This window comes from Patella vulgata, chromosome 8, assembly GCF_932274485.2.
Source record: "Patella vulgata chromosome 8, xgPatVulg1.2, whole genome shotgun sequence".
Classification (NCBI taxonomy): Eukaryota; Metazoa; Mollusca; class Gastropoda; family Patellidae; genus Patella; species Patella vulgata.
The window spans coordinates 11,102,359-11,124,274 of record NC_065886.2 but is presented as its reverse complement, the minus strand read 5'-3'; the positions used below and the strand labels follow the sequence as shown (position 1 = coordinate 11,124,274).

The following is a 21,916-nucleotide window of genomic DNA, read 5'->3' as shown; positions in this document are numbered from 1 at the left end:
TGAATACTATTAAATGTTTTGCAGGTTTCGGATGATAAACCCCATTTTATTTAATTTCAGAAACAGTAATGATCAGTAAATCATTCAAAAACTGACAGTCCGAAGCCATCTGGAGACTCACCTGTCTTCCTCCACTGTTAGTGACGCTTTTTAAGATCATTAATATACATATACACAACTTACGCTGCTCATAAGATGGAACCTCACATGAGGCTTCCCTCTGTTCATTTGGTTTGGGCGGGGATTGGGTGAATTCACGAATTCCAGGCTCTGTGGCGATCGAACTATCAGTGGGTTGAGATGAGTCATCATTCTGACTTTCAAACAGAATAGGTGGAGGTGGATTCTTTTTAGCGTTTTCGAGAGCCTCCATTAATTCATCTCGACTCGAAGAAACAGTTGTGACACTAGATATTAAACTATGTCTCTGGCTTCCTAAAAAGAAAAGATACAAACACGTTCATTTTTATTTATGCTAGGTTCCAACTATCACGATTCGTGCTTCGATTTAAATCGTGGTTTCAGTCGTGGAGTCATGGAGATTCTATCAGTTCTTATCATATATTGAGGTCAGTCGTAGTAATCGTGTTGATCGTATCGAAACGTATCCGAAAAACATCTGCATGTAGCAGATCATGGACTCAATAGGGACAATCCTGTCGTAAAGCATCGCACGACAGTGGGAACCTATTAAGGAAATAAAATAACAAACGTAAAGGTGCCGATACGTGGATGGGTCCGGGTAAAACCCAGACTAGGGTAACTTTGACACCAAAGTTTGTATCGGACTGGGAAAACACCTGATTTGTTTAACATTAAGTATAGGTGGGGTAACTTTGACACCAAAGTTTGTATCGGACTGGGAAAACACCTGATTTGTTTAACATTAAGTATAGGACACTCTCCTTCTAGAAAATAATTTGAAAATAGTGCATCTAATACACCAAGGAAATACTGTTTATGATTCTGATTATGAAAGAAGCGAGAAAGAGAGAAATGGGGTTTAACGTCCACTCGACACAAACTAGGTCATTTCGGGACTAACATATGGTTTAATTTTATTTCAATAATTTGCTTGCGCGTAGGGGTCTTTAGCAGTGGGAGGAAACCAGAGGACCCGGAAAAAACCCACGAGATTGGTGGACAGGCGACCCTACTCTTTGCCATGTACAAATGGGGATTCGAAACCACGCCAGTTGACTCAATGACAGGCCTTAAGATAGATTATGAAAGAAACTTGAATACCTAGATTTATGTTACTAGAGTTACCTACCTTTGTCACTTGAGCCAGAGCCAGATTTATGACCACTAGGTGGCCTTGGTGGACCTTGTGTAAATAAAGCATGTATTTGATCGGCGCTGGCATATTTCCTGGGGCTTAAAATCACACCTAAATTAACAGAGACACATGAGTTATAATAAATTAACAGAGAGGTTTAATTGAGGCTTTAATTAACAGAGACACATGAGTTATAATAAATTAACAGAGAGGTTTAATTGAGGCTTTAATTAACAGAGACACATGAGTTATAATAAATTAACAGAGGTTTAATTGAGGCTTTAATTAACAGAGACACATGAGTTATAATAAATTAACAGAGAGGTTTAATTGAGGCTTTAATTAACAGAGACAAAGGAGTTATAATAAATTAAAAGAGAGGTTATAACTGAGGCTTCAATTAAATTTCTGTCAAATGTGTTACTTGCTTTAGATTGACGATATTTGAATTTGTATAAGAACACATTAGGCCTGGATTTCAGTGCAGATTTATAACAATATATATGTATAAGTCAAGCATTTAACTGATAATGATTTGGGAAATATTGTTGAATTGTATCCATACCAAGTATTCTAGTATTATAATCTCTAAGTCAATTGATAAATTTGTACTTTAATATAATAATATCAAAAATGTAATTATATATGTTGCCTTCAAAAAACACCTTTTTGCGGTTTGACTGACAAAGAAGCACCAATGATTGCATATTATTTACTCTCAGCTAGCTTTTGTAGAGGTAATACAATTGTTGTAAAATCTGTTTAATGCTAGCCTTGAATATTAGATAAAGAAACAAACCTGTAAGGCAGGTAACCTTACAACAAGCCTACATGATATACAATACCAAGGATCAGCAATGCTTAGGTTTAGACCATCAGGTCCCATCCCGGACAACAGAACAGTTTCGCAAAATACAATATTCTGTGTTTTCCATCTTTTTGTTATATTTACTCTGAGGGTATTTGTATGGTCTCTACTGTATTCCTATATTGTTTGTTCAGTCTACGACTTGTTGTCAAGGTCACAAATCCCAGTGTGAACCAAGAAGAACCATCAAGATTTTTCCAGCCCTGTTTTCAACTGTCAGGGAGTAGTGCCTGTGGGGCTAACATGAAATGTAAGTCTAGTTGTTCAGATGGGACAAAAAATGCAGTCCACACATGTACACACTACTTATATATTTATTGGTGTACAAGTAAAAGAACCCTTGACAGTTGAAATTTGAAGAAGGAAATGCTGAAATGCCACTGTCTGGACAAAATTCCCCATTCTTCATGTGTTGAAGAGATGTTCTGTATGTCTATTAGATAATGAAATTTTATAATTCTTACCATGATTATCGTAGCCCTCTTTTTTAACTTCATCGTGTCTGGTTGTACGACGAGGTGGGCGGGTTTTAGGTAAAGGTGGAGGCTTCCGAGGGACTGTTCCCCCGGCACCCTTCGAATGAAAGAACGGTACATATGGTTCCGAGGGAGTGGACATTAATCCCTGAAAAATATCAAAATCAAGAATTTTACGTTTAATTCATGTTTCTTTGTGATTAAAGTATTAATATCGTTAAATGCCCAATAATTGAGAAGTGGTATCAGATGTTCTAGAAAGTTTAAACATATCCTGTCTTATATAATACATATAGCTAACCGAAGCCATTAGTAACATAGTTCAGAAGCCAAAACTGCAACTTGTACTCTTTCTCTCATCTCCCTCTTGTAGTTGGCATGTCTCCAATGACCTGTCTCCTCTCTTTTCTCCTTTCTCTCTCTCCCTTTCCCTCTCTCTGCCTCCCCTTTTCCCTCTCTCTCTCTCTCTCTCTCATTTCCCCGCTCTCTCTCTCCCTCCCCCTGTCTCATTCCCCCACTCTCTATCTCTTTCTAATTTGACTATAACAATCACTATTTATTACACCTGTTATTTACATACCTCTCTTTGATTTGCTGCTTTTTGTAAGGCTATTTCATCCTCAGATTCTGAAGATTTCTGCATGAGTTCCTGTCGTTTTCCTGTATTGACGACAGCCTTGAGCTCGTTGAAAGTGGCATATGGGTTAATATTTCCTTCATCTTCTGACAAAAAACAATATGATATTTGTATGAAGAATATAAAGGGAGAGTTCAAGACACGTTCCTTTCACACTCTGGATTATTATCATTTAAAGGGGCAGTCATCTAGTACATTCAGTCTGTACAAACTCGTGGGTTATATTCAGTCTGTACAGACTAGAGATGGAATGATAAAATAACATCTATAAACATAGCCCATGGTTACACCACACACACATACACGACTCTTGCTAGAAACAATACTCTCATTGACATTATCAACCACTAATATCAGTAATTCTACTAACTTCTAACTACCTATTTATTAAAGATACATTATGGGAGATTAGATAAAGAGCTGTCAATTCTCACTATAATAGTTAAAAACTAGCCTCAATCGTCATTACTAAAGTCGGTACAATACAAAAGCATAGTCTTGATTATCCATTTTTGGATTTAATCCTCAATGAGCATTGAGCTGCAGATCGAGAGTTTAGATGGAATCAAGAGTTGATTAAGTTCTTTTTATGTTAATAAATATCTAATTAATAGTTCATATAACATTTCAGGCCTAGATTGTACACTTTGTATTGTAGGAAAGAAAATTTTATCTTTCAAACATAGATGACATATTTATCCTCATCAAAATGTTGCATAGTAATTATTGTAATCTACAAAACATTGCATAATAATTATTGTAATATATGAACGTTCGCATAGTATTTATTGTAATCTATGAAATGTTGCATAAAAATTATTGTAATCTATGAAAAATTGCATATTAATTATTGTAATCTGCGAAATATTGCACAGTAATTAGTGTAATCTGCATACTAATTATTGTAATGTATGAAATGTTGCATATTAATTATTGTAATCTATGAAATGTTGCAAAACAATTTTTGTAATCTGTGAAAAGTTGCATAGTAATTATTGTAATCTAAGAAATGTTGCTTAGTAATTATTGTAATCTGCAAAACATGTTACCTGATCGAGAGAATGATCCATTGTCACTGTTGGTTTTACTGCTGTCTATCAACCACGACTGACTGTTGCCGTTAATATTATCATCCGAATGTAACGATATCAACAAGTTAACATTACGTTTGCTGAACTCTGGTAGCGTACTACTACTACTGTCTAAATCGACATTTAACCTTTTATCAAGGTCATTCATTAACGATGTCTCAGCAGTTATATCTCTTCTCAAATTAGGAGCATGCTCTGTGGAAGAAAGTAAAAATAGAGATATTAGGTCACACCGTGTTGTGTCGAGAACACAAATTTGAATTTTAGTGTTTCAGGAACACCAACTAAAGTTTTGTTTCCCATTTCTTTGGGGGAAAAAAAAAATTTAAAAACAACAAATACACAAAATATCATATTTCCAAATATAATATAATTCTATGTAATATAAGTGACGTATTTTACAGGCCATACTATATACCGGAAAACACCGGAAAACAACCAGAAAACACCGGAAAACAACTGGAAAACACCATTTTATACTGAATACCCGAAAACACCAGAAAAACACTAAATACCGGAAAGCATCCTAAATACCGGAAAACACCCTTAATAGGTAACCCGGAGCCTGGTCCTCTGTGTGCGGTTTTGGACCAAGTGAGCGCCGATGAAGGAAGGTCAAGGTCATTACGATGTTCGTTTTACAAATAGCCCCCCCCCCCCAAAATTCCGATTATATTCAGTATAAAATGGTGTTTTCCGGTATATAGTATTGCCGGTATTTTACCTTTATGGACACTCAATTACTGAGTAAATGGGCCCCTAATCAAAGGTGTTAAGTTTTAGTTGTATTTGATTGTTATTTTTGTTGCATATTCTGTATATATTTGCCTACTATTCACATACCTGTATCATTTGCTTGATAAAGAGGAGCGTATGCTCGTCGAAACATCGCTTAGTATTAAACTCAGTAATTGTGTATCCATAAAATTGTACCTTAAGTTAATATGTTCAATTACTAAATACCTATCAAGGAAGATATTCTACCTTTGTATCTAAGTCTTTGTCTACGTCGTCTACAGAAGAGGAACAAACCAACTAAAACAACTGTTAATATAATCAACCCAGCACACAGTGGTATCATTATAAATATATTCTCATAAAATTCACTTTCTTCTTTACGCATAACAACTATAGGTAATATTGTACCTGTAATAAATATAATATAATATAACAACTATAGGTAATATTGTACCTGTAATAAATATAATTTAACAACTATATTGTACCTGTAATAAATATAATATCACAAAATTAGTTCATCTATAAAGACTCAATATTCCAGACTAAAAGACAAATAAAGACTTTTCTGATCCTACATATTAAAAGGTAGTCTTACTAAAAAGCACATTGGTCCAAACGTTATTCAAAGTTTTTATTTCTTCTACTAGTACTGACTTAATCACATCATCCTTTTGAATATGTCTTTAAAAGTGGAAGGAAAAAGTTCACGATCTTAGGGTAGGCAGTCGCTCCTTGTCACATACAAGCTTGGGACCAAACTCATGACAGGCTTTATGATACACAGTGCCCCCCCCCCCCCCCATCGTCTGCCAGGGTCTACATATTATAGAGATAGTTATAATATCTTACTACCTGTATATGTTAGGGTACCTTCGCACTTCCCTCCTCCGCCAGGGTCTACATATTACAAAATATTATAGCAACTTAGCGCTTGTATATGTTAGGGTGCTTCACTCCCACCCTCTACCAGAATCCACACATTATAGGGACATTTAGTAACTTGCTGCCTGTATATTAGTGTACCTTCACCAGAATCTATATATTATAGAGAGATATATAGTAACGTACTACCTGTATAGGATCTATATATTATATAGTAACTTACTGCCTGTATATGTTAGTGTAGCGAATCTAAGTTTACTCTCTGTAGAACCAGCATCACTGTGAGCTGTAACAACCATATCATACCATGTGGCAGGATGTAAATCTTGTACAGTAAATAATGTCTGAAATATCACAATATTATACAAAATCAATTTATTTATTTAATGGGTGTAGGGGTCTTTAGCAGTGCGAGGAGACCGAAGGACCCGGAGGAAACCCACATGGTTGGAGAGGCGACCCTACTCCTTGGCACATACAAGCGGGGAATTGAAACCACGCCAGTTGACTCAATGACATACCTTATGATACACGCGCTAACCATTTGGCCTTCCAACCCCCCTAATTATAAAGTACAATCAAAATAAATGAAATAAAATTGGGTTTACCATCTTACTCTCTGGGACCAACCAGTAGACGTGGTACAAGGGTTAATCAGCGAACGTACCAGGCGCCAGGTCAACCAGACTAATGAAGGTTGTCTGAGTGCCATCAAGGAAAAAATTGTGCCTGAACATCAGCTCTACTCTTATTTAGTGTTATCGACATCAAAAATGTCTGATTGAAAAATGAAATGAAATGGCGTTTAACGTCCTACTGTTCTGTTCCGACTGGGCTAATGAAGACAGCCATATGCCATACAGTGTGCTATGAGGGAAATATTGCATGGACAGTGATGCTACGGCCTACTCTTATATTGCAATACGTGCCAAAAAGTGCCAACTCTGTCCTTCACCACTGACAAGGGGGAAGCACGCCAGAAATTCCAGATGAACTTTCTCGGCCCACATCAAGATCGAACACGGGACTTCCAAGTTAGCGAGCCAACATCTTACTCACTGAGCAACCGTGGCTCGCTAGGAGTAGGAGCCTTGGATTAGACACAGCTGCAATATGAAATAAAGAAATGACTTACCGTGTTATATTTGATAGAGTTGGAGACAAACGTCCACACTTCATCGTTAAATACTTGATATTTTACAGAATAAAATCTGATAGGACAACCAGCCGTCTCCCAAGTATGAAGGTCAAGGACAACAGAGGTTGTGTTTTCTTCTTTCAATATCATATTCTGTGGTGGCAAGATCGGAACTAAAAAAATAAATAAGCTACATACAATCATTCCATTCCTCCAAGCAGAGTTGTCCTCCTATTGTGTCCATACTAATCTATGCAAACCAAGATTCATCTAGGCCATCCCAAAAAAATATTCGTGTTCACAGGGAGAGAGAGAGAAATGGGGTTTAACGTCCACTCAACACAAACTAGATCATTTCGAGACTAACAATTTTATTTCAACTAATCTCTTGCACATAGGGGTCTTTAGCAGTGGATGGAAACAAGAGGACCCGGAGCAGGGAGAGGTTTTTATTTTTGTGTTTTTATTTCGTCAAAGGATCACTACAGGACTAAATGACTTCTCATAAAATATGACAAGGGCAGTTTTAGCTCTGTCATAATGTATGTTTAAGTTGTATATGTTTTTATCAGATACATCTAAATATCTGTCACACTTGCAAACAAATTTCATTTGAATGAGTGTGACAGAACATGACCAGAAAATGACCCCTGTTGATGCAAGGGCCGGAGTGACAGTTTCAGCCAGGGGTGCCATGCAAGATAAACCCGACCCTAAAACTGCAAAAAATGAAATGAAATGGGGTTTAACATGCAACTGTTCTGATCTGACTGGGTTAATGAAGACGGGCATATATCATACAGTGTGCTATGAGTGAAATTTTGCCCGGGCAGCGGCACTATGGCCTACTCTTATATCAAATTCCAACTGCCAAGGGGTCTTTTACGTGCACGCCAAAGTATATATGGGACCTCGGTTTTCGTCGGAACGACTGGACAACTGTCCTTTCAGACCCTCCGTCCCGCACACTGACAAGGGGAAACCACATCGCTAATTCCCAATGAACTTTCTCGGCCAAGACTTCTCACAAAACATCAAATTTCAAGGCATTAGATTTATTTCATCACATTGTTGAATGTATCATTATCCAGTATCTTTTATAACAGACCGGTGAAATTATGACTCAACGGATACAATTTTTTCTATCTTACCTGAACCGTTAGTTTTCGCTGTAACTAGCTGACTGATGTTTGATTCACCTAGTCGATTAAAGGCTCGGATATTAAATTTATACGATGTTCCACAGAGTAGATTAGCTGCTATGTATGTTCTATTTTGTGGACCTAGTCGAACTTCTTGCCACGAACCATGTTCCTTCTTATAATTTAATATAAATCCTACAATAAAATATGATCAATTACTGTTACTACATTTGGAGAGAGGGAGAGAAAAATGGGATTTAACATCCACTCAACACAAACTAGGTCATTTTGGGACTAACATATATATATGGTTCAGATTTTATTTCAATAATTTGCTTATGAGTAGGAGTCTTTAGCAGTGGGAGAGAACCGGAGAACCTGGAGAAAACCTTTGAGGTTGGATAGACGACCCTCGTCCTTAACATGTACAGCCGGGGAATCAAAACCACGCCAGTTGACCCCCTGACAGACCTAATGATACCAAGCGCACGCGCTAACCATTCGGTCATCCAACCTACTACATTTGGAACATGAATCAATACAAAACAAGTTAGATCAGGCAACCTCCACAACACATCCAAAAAAAATTACTTTCCCTGCTTTTTAAATTCGTAAAGTCGCAAAGTTGACAGAGCAAAAAGTCGGGATTGCAATAAAAGGCTTCCAAAGTTTACAAGATAGGTTGCCAGGCAACGAAACATACGCCCACAGCAGCTATATCGTCCGGGCAGTCAACAAGAGTTGTCGCATATTTTTACTTTTTTCGGTAATGAAACATTTATAATACATTAAAATCTGATTAAGAGTAACAACTCATTAAGTAATTATCAGAAAACCATTAGAATTTGTTTGGTTTTTATAAAGTTCTGCGCCATGCTAACGTTTAGCATACAAAACTTTTAACATCATGGATTTAGCTGTTCAAGTCATAAAGATTCATTGAAAATCAATAAACTTGTTCGTCTCAAGACCTTAAACACTGTGTATAAATTTAAAGTCAATCGGATATTAACTTTAGCCTCTAGAGCTTCCACAAGAGTTTTCAAGGTGATCAAGGGCCATAACTCTGGTAAAAGTTATCGGAAATCGCTGAAAATCAATAGGATTCTTTGTCTCATGACCTTAAACACTGTGTATAAATTTAAAGTCAATCGGATATTAACTTTACCCTCTAGAGCGTCCACAAGATTTTTTGAAGTGATCAAGGGCCATAACTCTAGCTGTAATTATCAGAAATCGCTGAAAATCAATAGGATTCTTCGTCTCATGACCTTAAACACTGTGTATAAATTTAAAGTCAATCGGATATTAACTGTACCCTCTAGAGCGTCCACAAGATTTTTCAAAGTCATCAAGGGCCATAACTCTAGCTGTAATTATCGGAAATCGCTGAAAATCAACAGGCTTCTTCGTCTCATGACCTTAAACACTGTGTATAAATTTAAAGTCAATCGGATATTAACTTTGACCTCTAGAGCTTCCACATAATTTTTTGAAGTGATCAAGGGCCATAACTCTGGCAGTAACTATCGAAAAGTGTTGAAAATCAATAGGCTTCTTCGTCTCATGACCTTAAACACTGTGCATAAATTTAAAGTTGATCAGATATTAACTTTGACCTTTAGAGCGTCCACAAGATTTTTCAAAGTGATCAAGGGCCATAACTCTGGAAGTAATTATCAAAATAGCTGAAAATGATTAGACTTCTTCGTCTCATGACCTTAAACACTGTGAATAAATTTAAAGTCAATCAGATATTAACTTTACCCTCTAGAGCGTCCACAAGATTTTTCAAAGTGATCAAGGGCCATAACTCTGGCAGTAATTATCGGAAATCGCTGAAAATCAATAGGCTTCTTCGCCTCATGACCTTAAACACTGTGTATAAATTTAAAGTCAATCGGATATTAACTTTAGCCTCTAGAGCGTCCACAAGATTTTTTGAAGTGATCTAGGGCCATAACTCTGGCAGTTATTATCGGAAATCGCTGAAAATCAATAGGCTTCTTCGTCTCATGACCTTAAACACTGTGTATAAATTTAAAGTCAACCGGATATTAACTTTAGCCTCTAGAGCGTCCACAAGATTTTTTGAAGTGATCAAGGGTTATAACTCTGGCAGTAATTATCGGAAATCGCTGAAAATCAATAGGCTTCTTCGTCCCATGGCCTTAAACACTGTATATAAATTTAAAGTCAATCGGATATTATCTTTAGCCTCTAGAGCGTTCACAAGCAATTGTGGACGCCGGACGGACGGACGGACGGGGGCGATGACAATATACGACCACATTTCAATGTGGGCGTATAAGACAATATACGACCACATTTCAATGTGGGCGTATAAAAAAGGAGACAATCTCCTTTTAAGAATATCACATTCATAGCATTTTTTTTTCACTTTAAAATTAAAGCTAAGAAAAAAATATCTCAAAAGTTGATTTCTAATTTCTATTTTATCTTTATGGGTCAATCCAATGATATATAACGCCCATGTTTATGGTTACATGGTCAGAAAAACTAGGCTTGGGCAGTCAGGAAATCTTTTTATTTTTTTTTTTCAAGGGGTTTGTGGGTTAAGATTGGGTAGGACCTGGGAAATGAGAAAACAATTTCAGGATCTGTGATTTGGGCTAAAAAAAAAAAAAAGAGTCAGACAGGTAACCATAAACACAGGTAATTTCTTTGGGGTCTAATAATGGCTAGATCTAAGGCCAGTTCGATTTTTGTCACGGTCACTGAGATGTAAAAAAGGTTAGGACACGAGATTGTTGGTGAGATTGTAGGTTAGGGTTAGGGTAGGTGTTAGGGCTATGTCCAGGGCTTGGGTTTGGGTTAGGGTTGGGATTAGTGCTAGCCCTGTTTACATCTCGTAGCCTTTGACCAAACATGAAGTTAGCCTTTTGAAATAGATCTAACCGCCTAATAAGTTAAGATATATAAACCATTATTAACCTTGTATAGGACTGCCACCATTACTACCTGATAACCAGTTCACTTGTATAGTAGATGATGTTGTTAAAGCCAGGTATAATCTGGCCGTATGAGGAGGAGCTGAAAATATTCAAACATTATAATATAATATATAATAACACAGCTTTAGACCTAATGATATGGAGAGAAGCTGCAAATATTCAAACATTATAATATTATATATACATAATCATAACACAGCTTTTGATTTAGCGATATGGAGAGAAGCTGCAAATATTCAAACGTCATAATACACTATAACTTGGGTGTCATTTAATAAGTGCTAAATACACAAGATTATATATAAATGATATCCCAGTTAAACTGATATTATATAATAACACAGCTTTAGACCTAGCGATATGCAGAGGAGCTGCAAAAATTCAAACATTATAATATTATTAACACAACTTTTGGCCTCTTCATTTAAACTAGCGACACGAGGAGAAGATGCAAATATTCAAACATTAAAATATTATTAATGCAGCTTTTGACCTCTTCCCCTAACCCTTGCCCTATGGGGAGGAGCTGCAAATATTCAAACATGAACAGACCATCTGATACCACTTCTCATTTATCAGCAAAGTTAAAGCTGCTGATGATAGTCATTGGAGGGACTTTGACCAACTCGAGAAATTATCTGTTAGTCAATTTATATTCCATAAAATTAGAATTTCAACAATTTAACCTTAAGTCCCTGATAGTCATTTTAGGGGTTGTTAAAGTTGAATCTCTAACAGGAATATCAGTCCAAAAATGGCTCAAAACCATTCATTAATTGCAAAAACATGATGAATTAAAAATCTCACAATATTCAACATTCATTTCAGACTATATAAACAAGCCAGCAGCACATTTAAGTCTGGGGTAGAATCTTTTGATGGGCCTCTTTTTAATACTTCTGAATCCAAGCTGGGAGATTACACTGTGACCCGGGTATCCAACACTAATTTCTCTCAAATTCGCTTAATATCAAAAATTTGTAAAAATCATTAAAAATCTCCCAAAATCATCTAATTTCTATTTGTGTCCAGTTTAAAACTGAGTGATTAATTTTGATAATGAGTGTGCAATTCGAGAAATTAAACACTTGTAAATTGGACACTCATTATTAAATTGAACACAAGTACAAATTAGATGATTTTTGGTGATTTTAAACGATTTTTATGAATTTTTAAACACAGATTTGATATTGAATGAATGTGAAAGAAATTAGTGCTAAATACACAAAAATAAATGATACCCGGATTACAGTGTTACCTACTTCTTAATTAAAACTTATACAATCAATTTGAATACATTTTTGCATGGATTAAGCAGTGAAAAATTGCATATTGTAGAAGAAAATGTGAATCACAATCAGCAGCTTTCATATACATGTATAACATATAATATTCGCTGTATTTTTATAATGAAACTATAGTATACCTTTCAATATATTTTTTCAATACAGAACTTTAAGATTTAAAAAAAGAGACAAAAAAAAATAAAGGAAAATGAACTAAATTGTTTTATGATGCTGATGAAAAAAGATGTAACAAAGAAGAGACCAAAAAAGTAGAATAAATATACGACAAACGTTTAAAATAATTCTGCACATTTAATCACTGAAACCACAAGACAATGAGGATTCTCGACTGTTAGTCTGGAATGTTCGGAAATGCAAGCGAGCAAAAACAATTCAGTTCGGCTACAGTTCTGATAACTGAGGTAATGTGGGTAGAGATGTGACTTGCGACGTAATTAACCAGCATGAGTTGGTTAGTTGCTAGTGTTGAAATTTCAAAATATTTCTTGTCAAACATTTTTGCCGAAAATAAAAGGACATAACTCTTATCGGTATTTAAGCAAGCAGTTTTAGACCACACACAAAAATCATGTGTCAACAAAATATTCAAATTCATACGTAACAAAAAAATAGGTACACCTCATTATTTTTCATATTATTTAATTGAGGTATTTTCTTATTCAGTGGATGTATGCCTGCAGCCATAAAATCCCCTTTTCCACTCAATTGTTCATTAATATCAGTGGGGATTGAGGGAATTTAATTCTGGAACGTTCAATTGAGTATCCCCATATAGATGAGAAACATTTAATGTCCAAATACAATGTCATAATAACAAAACCAAAGCAGACCATCAAATACAACCATAAAACACTGTGTTACATTGACAAACTACACACAGTCAACTGATATATACTGTTTTAAATTATTTAATGTCATTGTCTAATTAAATAGATTCTTCTTTGTGACTGTAATGATCAAAACCGATTGTAATACATGTACTTCTATCTGATAACTGGGTATTTTTGCTATGTACTTCTTATGTGCTGGGTATTATTGTTATGTGCTGGGATATCAAAAGCATGCAGTGTTAAAAATAATAAAGATTGTATTGGTATTATATATGTATTAGTAAACGTTTCCTATTTTGTAAAATGATTAAAAACAGAAAAAAAATATTATTATGTTATTATTATAAAGTTGTTAATTTTATCATTAATAATATAAGTTGTTAATTTATTAGTAAAAGTTGTTAATTTATTAGTAAAGTTGTTAATTTATTAGTAAAAGTTGTTAGTTTTATCGGTAAAAGTTGTTAATTTTATCGGTAAAAGTTGTTAATTTTATCGGTAAAAGTTGTTAATTTATTAGTAAAGTTGTTAATTTATTAGTAAAAGTTGTTAGTTTTATTAGTAAAGGTTGTTCGTTTTATCGGTAAAAGTTGTTCGTTTTATTGGTAAAAGTTGTTAGTTTTATCAGTAAAAGTTGTTATCTTTATTAGTACAAGTTATTATCCTTATTAGTTAAATTTCTAATTTGATTACTTTCATTAGTCAAATTTGTTAATTCCATCATTAAAAGTTGTTCTTTTTATTGGTTGTTAATTTCAACTAATTTACTAAATTACTAAATGTGTAGAATAATTTGGGTTAGTATAACATTAAAAATAAGGTGAAAAGCTTGTTACTACATGTAAAATGATGGTGATAAGGTTATTGCTCAGTGTATGATGATGATGATGGTGATGATGATAAAGTTACAGGCTTTAACATTTAGTACTTACACCCTGTGTGATCTCCAACTAGAGATAATATCAATAACATCACAATTAGTTGTCGTAACAATACATAAAACATAGGGACTGGTTTAATTCTTAATGCTAGGTTCTCACCGTTGTGCGATGCGTTACGATAGGATTGTCCCTATTGACTCCATGATCCGGTACATGCAGATCCGTTCGATATGATCAACACGACTGCTACGACTGCCTCAATATATTATAAGACCCGATAGGATCATAACAATTACTCCATGATTTGAATCGCAGCATGAATCGTGATAGTGGGAACCTAGCATTAACATTAAAATACATTTCCTCTGATAGGAAAAGAATCCTGATTAACCTAAATATAAATCCAGCTATTTTGTCTAAATGCAGTATTTTCAAATAGTCAGAAATATAAACTCGGCTTAGTAGAGTTGAAATAATTAAACAAACTAATGTGAAAAGGAGAAAGTTTTTTGTACCCATAATTTAGCCTGAAAAGGCTAGGGGATCTTTACCATTCACTACTAATCTTTGCATGGGTGGATCTCTGTTTTTCATCTCTTGTGAAAGGGTTTAGAAAGACTGGAAATGGAGACTAAAATATGGTCATCTCTTTTCTATGGTCATGTGTACCATGATAAAGAGGAGAATTTTGTCCTGACAGTGGCACTTGTCAGCCAAGCAGGTACTATACATGAGAAATGTGAACCAGGCTAGAAGAATCATGACATTCTTCTCAGCATATATTAGGATTCAAACTCAGGAAATATCTTTAAAGTGAAGTCAGGGTTTTTTTTTTCCATTTTTTATTTAACTCACCTTGAACTTGTAATATATACGTAACGACATCCGAACCATGTTTATTTTTGGCTTCACATGTGTAATTAGCTGCATCTGTACCAATGACATCATTTATATGTAAAGAACCATTCTCTAACACCTTTACACGTTCATTGGACTTCAGAGGATGACCCCTATTGAAAAACAAAAATGTGTCTTCACTATCTAAGAATATATATGACTTTATCATATAAGAATATATTATATGACATCAACAATTACAGATGACCCGATAATTGGTTACAACATCAATATCGGCCGATAATTGTTTTTTTGTGGGGTTTTTTTTTTTATTTTTTTATTATTCGATACAAATGTTATACATTTATCATAAATATATCATTTACTACAAGCTACAAGATGTAATTAACAAATTATAATTGTATTTGCTGATATAGTCATTATAGACAATGTTTTGACCGATATCCAAAAGTCTATATGAAACTGAAAATGGCAAACAATGTATGGAGGATTTGATCAGATTACTCTTATATCGAATTCCAACTGTCAAGGGTTCTTTTAAATACACTGTATTGTATACATGGGACGTTGGTTTTTCATCCCATCTGAACAACTATACATTGTCCCTGGCCATGCCCTCCCTCCTACACCTGACAAGGAGGAACGACGCCGGAAAATCCTGACGCACACGGGACCTGCACGTTAGCAAGCCAACATCCTACTCACTGAGCCTCTGTAGCACCTGTTGGATATAAAACATACCTGAGTTTCCACTGTACAGTAGGTTGTGGATCACCAACAGCTAAACAAGGAAATGTTGTGGTCTGATGCCATGGTACTATCAGTTTATTGGAGAAACTTGCAATCCGAGCAGCTACTACAAACAAAATAACAAAATACCATTTTAATGAGATAAAGAAAAATATTGAAATTAAAAGTGCTATGGCCTACTCTTATATTGAATTCCAATTGCCAAGGTTTTTTTTACATGCACAGCAATGTATACACAGGACCTCGGTTTTTCGTCACATCCAAATGACTAGATAGCTGTCCTTGTCAGGCCCTCCGTCCTGCATCACTGACAAGGGGAAACCACTGCGCAGGTGCTGGATTGTCAGACTGAATTGATGGTATTGCTACATTATGGAGATAAACAATTACGAAATTAATATATATGTATTCAACAATTACGAAATTAATATATATGTATTCAACAATGTCCATTATTCAAGAACATGGCAAATCTCTGAGCTTAACTGTTGGAATTTATAAATGAATAAACATAATCAACAAATAGAGTATGATAATAGGTCAGTTAATGATGATATATTATGGCCAGTTAATGATGATATATTATGGCCAGTTTAAACAAATGGATTGTGTTGAAAGAAATTTACCATTTTCTTGTGGTGAAGCTAGAATGAGAGCTGTTGGTTTGCCTTCACCTATCATGGTATTAGCTGTGATACGGAAACCATATTGATGTCCAACCTGTAGATTGTTAACAAGAAATGACGTAGAATCAGGGGGTAGTTTTATCTTGTCTTCCTCATTCTGTAATAGAATATAGCATATTTTTGTCAAGTTATTCAATAATCAATTTGTTTTATTTTCAATTAAAGTGGTCTGTGTCATATTGGATGTTGTTATTAGTATTACCTTAATAAACCATTAATCAATTTGATGATTATATTGTGTTAATTAAGTTGGGTTTCCTTCAAGGTAATTAGACGGGTATCTCTGGTTGGTCAGCATTAACCAAGTATTCTTGTTTATGTCTCAACTATATATTTTATCATTGTTTAACAATGACTATAGAGAAGCCTAGAGGAAACTTCGCTCAGACATAAGCAGTAATTGTATTCCATGGAATTGTGACCTGTATAAATTAGCACAGACAGGGCCATTGAAGACAGGCTTAAGCCTACCATTGTGCTATGAAGAGAATTTTTCCCTGAAGGCAGGTGTTTCTACCTCCTCTTCATCAAATCCCAACTTCAAAGGTTTTTTTTTACATGTACACAGATACTATTTTCAGTCCCATATGAACAACTAGACATTGTTTTTTGCCAGACCCTCCGTCCTGCATCACCGACACGAGAAAACCATCTGGAAAAATCTCAAGGAAATAGCTTGGACAACACAAGGATCGAACCCAGTGTGCTACCAGAATTAGAAAGGGAGGTAATAAAGAATACTTACATCACTATCAGCTGTATTATTTAATATATATAACGTATATTCTGTTAATAAACCATTAGGATGTTCTGGTAGTTGCCAGGCAACCAATATACTACTACTATTAACTGGTAGTGATTTGATATCTGATGGACTTCCTGGTACTAGGAAATACAAAATTCAAAAATAAGGCAACACAAATAAAATAACTTGTTTCTCGGGCACCGCCCGCACGCAAAATTGGTTGCGCGTGCAGTCTATTTATTAGTTTTGATGAAAAAAAATAAATAAATAACGCCCGCCCGCACATCGACAAGCAAGTCGTAAAAAAAATATCCCGCATGTACCTACATCCGCCATACATGTATATCTATTCAAATGTATTAAAACTGATTCAGATGAACATGCTGTCTTTTTTATCCGAACAATGGCGAAGTTTGGCAGATTTGCCTTTTTTATTGATATCGAAAGAACCTCCATTTTGTATCACGTGATATTAATTACCTCCCCTGATAAACTAGAATTTGATTCGTGTTAAAAGTCATTGGCGACAATATTTCAATCATTCGATCGTAATCGGCTCATTATTGTTTGGAAAATCCTATTGATAAAATAATGAACCGTAGAACAGGTTAATTAATTATAGCTAAGAATACGATACGATGACGATAGTCGTCATAATGCATACCTTAGAAACTGGGTCATTATTAGCACATTTACGGTAGTTTCGATAATCCGGAAAATAATAATTGGATTACCGATTTGATGGTTTTACTGACCAGTTGTTAGTTAGATTTAAATAGTCATTCAATATAAACACCGGATAGAACACCGAATATCCTGAGAAAAACACCGAATATCCCAAGAAACAGTATTTCCGGCAATCTCCAATACCGATGACACGGTGTGACATGCATTGGTTGGAATTCGGTAAATAATTATAAATAAACCGGCGATACTAGATTTAGTTTTAAATACTGTTTACCATGATTATTATTTTTGATACACCTGGTGAAAGAGGCTTAGTTTTTAAAAATATTGTTGTCTTTATGGAGGGCTATTACATAGTCGTATGGAATTTTATTTTAAACCAATTTCAATTATGTGAATTAAATATGGAAAATTATTTTCCTTTCAGTCAGTGTTCAGTCTCAGTGTTTTAGTAGACTTGATTTTGGGTTTATGTTTTAAGTATGTACAATAAAGTTGAATATAACGGAAAGCAAAAACGTAAACAAGTAATGACTTTCTCATTTAAAAAAAAAAAAAGAAAGACCGCCCTCCCGCCCCAACAATTTTCAGCAATAGCCAAATTTTATTTTGCACCATCAATGAGTAAAAAAAAAAAAAGAAACCGCCCTCCCTCCCTACAGTTTCAGCTGTCAGTTGCCCGAGAAACAAGACATTTATTTTGTGTGGCCTAAAATATGTCAAATCAAATCAAGTTATACATAAATATTTATAATAGCGGTTGATTTGGTGTTCCATGAGTAGTACAATGAATCAAAAGTAGTATAACTCTGAAACCGGACGTGGTCGTATAACGCCACCAGGCCTACTTCACTCCCCTGTTTAATTTGCCTTTATACCCCTCTAGTGTAGCCACCAACCCACGAACAGACAGTCAAACAACAGTCAAAAAATCAAAAAAAATATATTCATTGAGCGTTGCAAAATCAAATTTTCTCCATCTATCGAAATGCGTAGATCAAGTCAACACCAAAGAAATATCTGCTTTTCAATCAACACACTTTTTGTCCCATCAACACTAGAAACCAATGACGTTTCTTTATACATTAAATCAATTTCTACTCTGTTGACAGCTATAAAAATTTCTTATTTAAAATACTGAGGTAGCGAAAATCTGCAATTTGGCATAGAGAGAGATATATGGGGTTTATTGTTCACTTGACACAAACTAGATCATTTCAAGACTAACATATAGTTCAATTTTATTTGAATAATTTGCTTGCAGTGGGAGAAAAATGGACAGAGAGAGAGAGAAATGGGGTTTAACGTCCACTCGACACAAACAAGGTCATTTGGGACTAACACATGTTTTTTTAATTTTATTTCAATAATTCGCTTGCGCGTAGGGGTCTTTAGCAGTGGGAGGAAACCGGAGGACCCGGATAAAACCCACGAGGTTGGACAGGCAACCCTACTCCTTGCCACGTACAACCGAGGATTCGAAACCACGCCAGTTGACTCAATGACAGACTTTATGGTACAGCGCGCACGTGCTAACCATTCAGCCACCCAACCCCCCAAAGGAAAATGGAGGACCCAGAGAAAACACACCAGGTTAGACAGGCGACCCTACTCCTTGCCACGTACAAGCAGGGAATCAAAACCACACCACTTGACTTAATCATAGACCTTTTGATCCAACGGATTGACCATTCGGCCTCCCAACCCCCAAATTATTAGTAAAATTCAACTTACAGTCTTGTTGTGTTGTAACATAAACAGGATCACTACGAACACCTTCACCTTTTCTAGTATAAGCTAACACCTGTATACTATAATTAGTGTATTTCTCTAGTTTATATAACATGGCATCCATATTATCTGTCGTAACAAAACTAGCATCTCTCTCATCTAAAATAAATAAAAACAAACCCTATAATCAATTATATATCCATGGTTTTTACTGGTCAGCGTCAATAGGTATCAATGGCAGCTGCAGAAATTAAGAAGTAAAAACTCATGTGACTTGACATGTGACTTGACATGTGCATAGGGCTATCGAGAGAATTGTTATTTGCTGGAGCAAGACAAATTTTGGGCCTCCTCTTCCTCCCACTCCTCGAAACCAAAACTGCAAGCTAGAGGTGACTGGCCAGCTCGAAGTCTGAGAATCTCGACCACTAGTCCATCCCACTACCGCCGAGATTAAACTCCATTAATCTCTGTTTTATAGACAAACCATGGTGCACTCGGCAGATTCCAGTTCTCTACTACATCTAGCATCGGCTGTATTACGGTAAGTGATATGTAGCTACACCTATACAATTGCGATGCGGCCCCAGTTTACTTTTAGAAAAATTTGACGCTTTTAGAAAGAAGTTCTCAAAATTGCATCGTTCGAAAGAGTGTGTAGAATATTCAGTGTAAAATTGTCCTTGTTTGAAGAAAATCGGATAAACTTGAAAGAAAAACAGCTTCAGACTTTGAAAGCTTTGTATGATAAAACATTCTTCAAAGGCATCATCATGGGTGACCCCGTTGGTAATCTGGGAACTTGAAAGTAGTTCCAATGGCGGACTTCGTCATACAGCCGAGGTAGGGTACTGGAGTCTGTTGATTTATTTTACACACTGTGTGCTTTCATTGAAATAACAATTTTTGTAATATTCAGGAATGGACAGGAACTTATCTGAATTTATCCCGAGATCGGCATTGGAATTGAAATGAAACAGGGTTTAATGTTCAACTTTTCTATACCGATTAGGTTAATAAAGACAAGTGATTTTATAAGTTAATGGTATACAACTCTTACCTTCATCATGTCTAACTGGCCTGTAGAATACTTTATATCCTAATAATATACCATGTAGTGTATAGAGAGGTGGTGGAGCCCATAATACTCGTATACCCACAGAACTTACTGGTGTAGCTTGAACATTCTGAGGTGGTTGACTTGGTACTGAAAATAGTCATACAAATGTGCAGAAAATAGTCATACTAGTAAAATGTACAGAAAAGACTGTCTCGGCTTGACCATAAATGCTGTCTCGGTTTGACTGTGTGCACTTAACAATAAAGATTGTTTCACCTTGACAATAAAGACTTGGTGATAAAGACTGTCTCAGCTTGACAATAAAGACTGTCTCGGCTTGACCATAAAGACTGTCTCGGATTGACAATAAAGATTGACTCGGCTTGACCATAAAGAAGGCATTAAAATGCATTGTTAAAACGGCATTTAGTAAGATCAGTAACTGTCTTCCATAGAAGAGTTGTGATTATTTTTATTGTCTTAAAACTTACCATCTTCTAGAGTGAAGACTTGAATATTTTCTGACGCTGGGCTGATACCTTTGGCATTGTAGGCTTTCACATGAACGGTGTATTCTGTAAATTTCTTTAAATCATGTATCGTATGTTTGGCTTTAAAAGCTTCTCCAACTGTTTGGGTGATATAGATAAAGTGGGATGGGCTGTTTGTTTCTTTATAACCAATATAATACCCTAGTATTTTACCATTCACAAAACCTTCTGCTGGTGGCTAAATAAAAGAAAACCAAAAATATATTATCCCAATCTGATTAAACTACAGATGTAAATTTTGTTGGGTTTTTTTTTTAGTTTCAATGATTTCCACCCCATATAGATCTGGCTGATCAAGTTAGGGATTAAATAGATTATGAAAACTATTTATATTAAACTTTTGTTGTTTTGGTGAATCGCATTTGTGTTTTAATCAAATTGTTCTTGAAAATGAATCAATCTCTATTCACAGGTTTGATTATTCATATCTAAAAAATAGGTTGCCAGGCAACGAAACATATGCCCATAGAAGGTAAATTGTCCATGCAGTTCACAAGTGTTGTCTTAAATTTATTCTTTTGTGGGTAATGGGAGCAATTAAAAGACACTGATATCAATTTAATACAAATCAGATGATAACTTTTGTCGTGTAAGGTACAGA

The 21,916-nt window shown here is 35.3% G+C and overlaps 1 protein-coding gene across 1 annotated transcript in view; it reads right to left on the bottom strand.

The window, feature by feature from the left end:
* The window catches only part of LOC126830571 (cell adhesion molecule DSCAM), a 53,182-nt gene that overhangs the window by 4,880 nt on the left and 26,386 nt on the right, over window positions 1-21,916 (bottom strand). The window contains exons 5-14 of the mRNA XM_056102817.1: window positions 11,210-11,308; window positions 8,264-8,449; window positions 7,110-7,285; window positions 6,198-6,318; window positions 5,336-5,497; window positions 4,310-4,546; window positions 3,204-3,346; window positions 2,612-2,771; window positions 1,274-1,390; window positions 184-435 (exon numbers count right to left, since the gene is read on the bottom strand). Coding sequence (XP_055958792.1) covers window positions 184-435; window positions 1,274-1,390; window positions 2,612-2,771; window positions 3,204-3,346; window positions 4,310-4,546; window positions 5,336-5,497; window positions 6,198-6,318; window positions 7,110-7,285; window positions 8,264-8,449; window positions 11,210-11,308 — 1,653 coding nt within the window. The remainder of the gene's footprint in view (window positions 1-183; window positions 436-1,273; window positions 1,391-2,611; window positions 2,772-3,203; window positions 3,347-4,309; window positions 4,547-5,335; window positions 5,498-6,197; window positions 6,319-7,109; window positions 7,286-8,263; window positions 8,450-11,209; window positions 11,309-21,916) is intronic.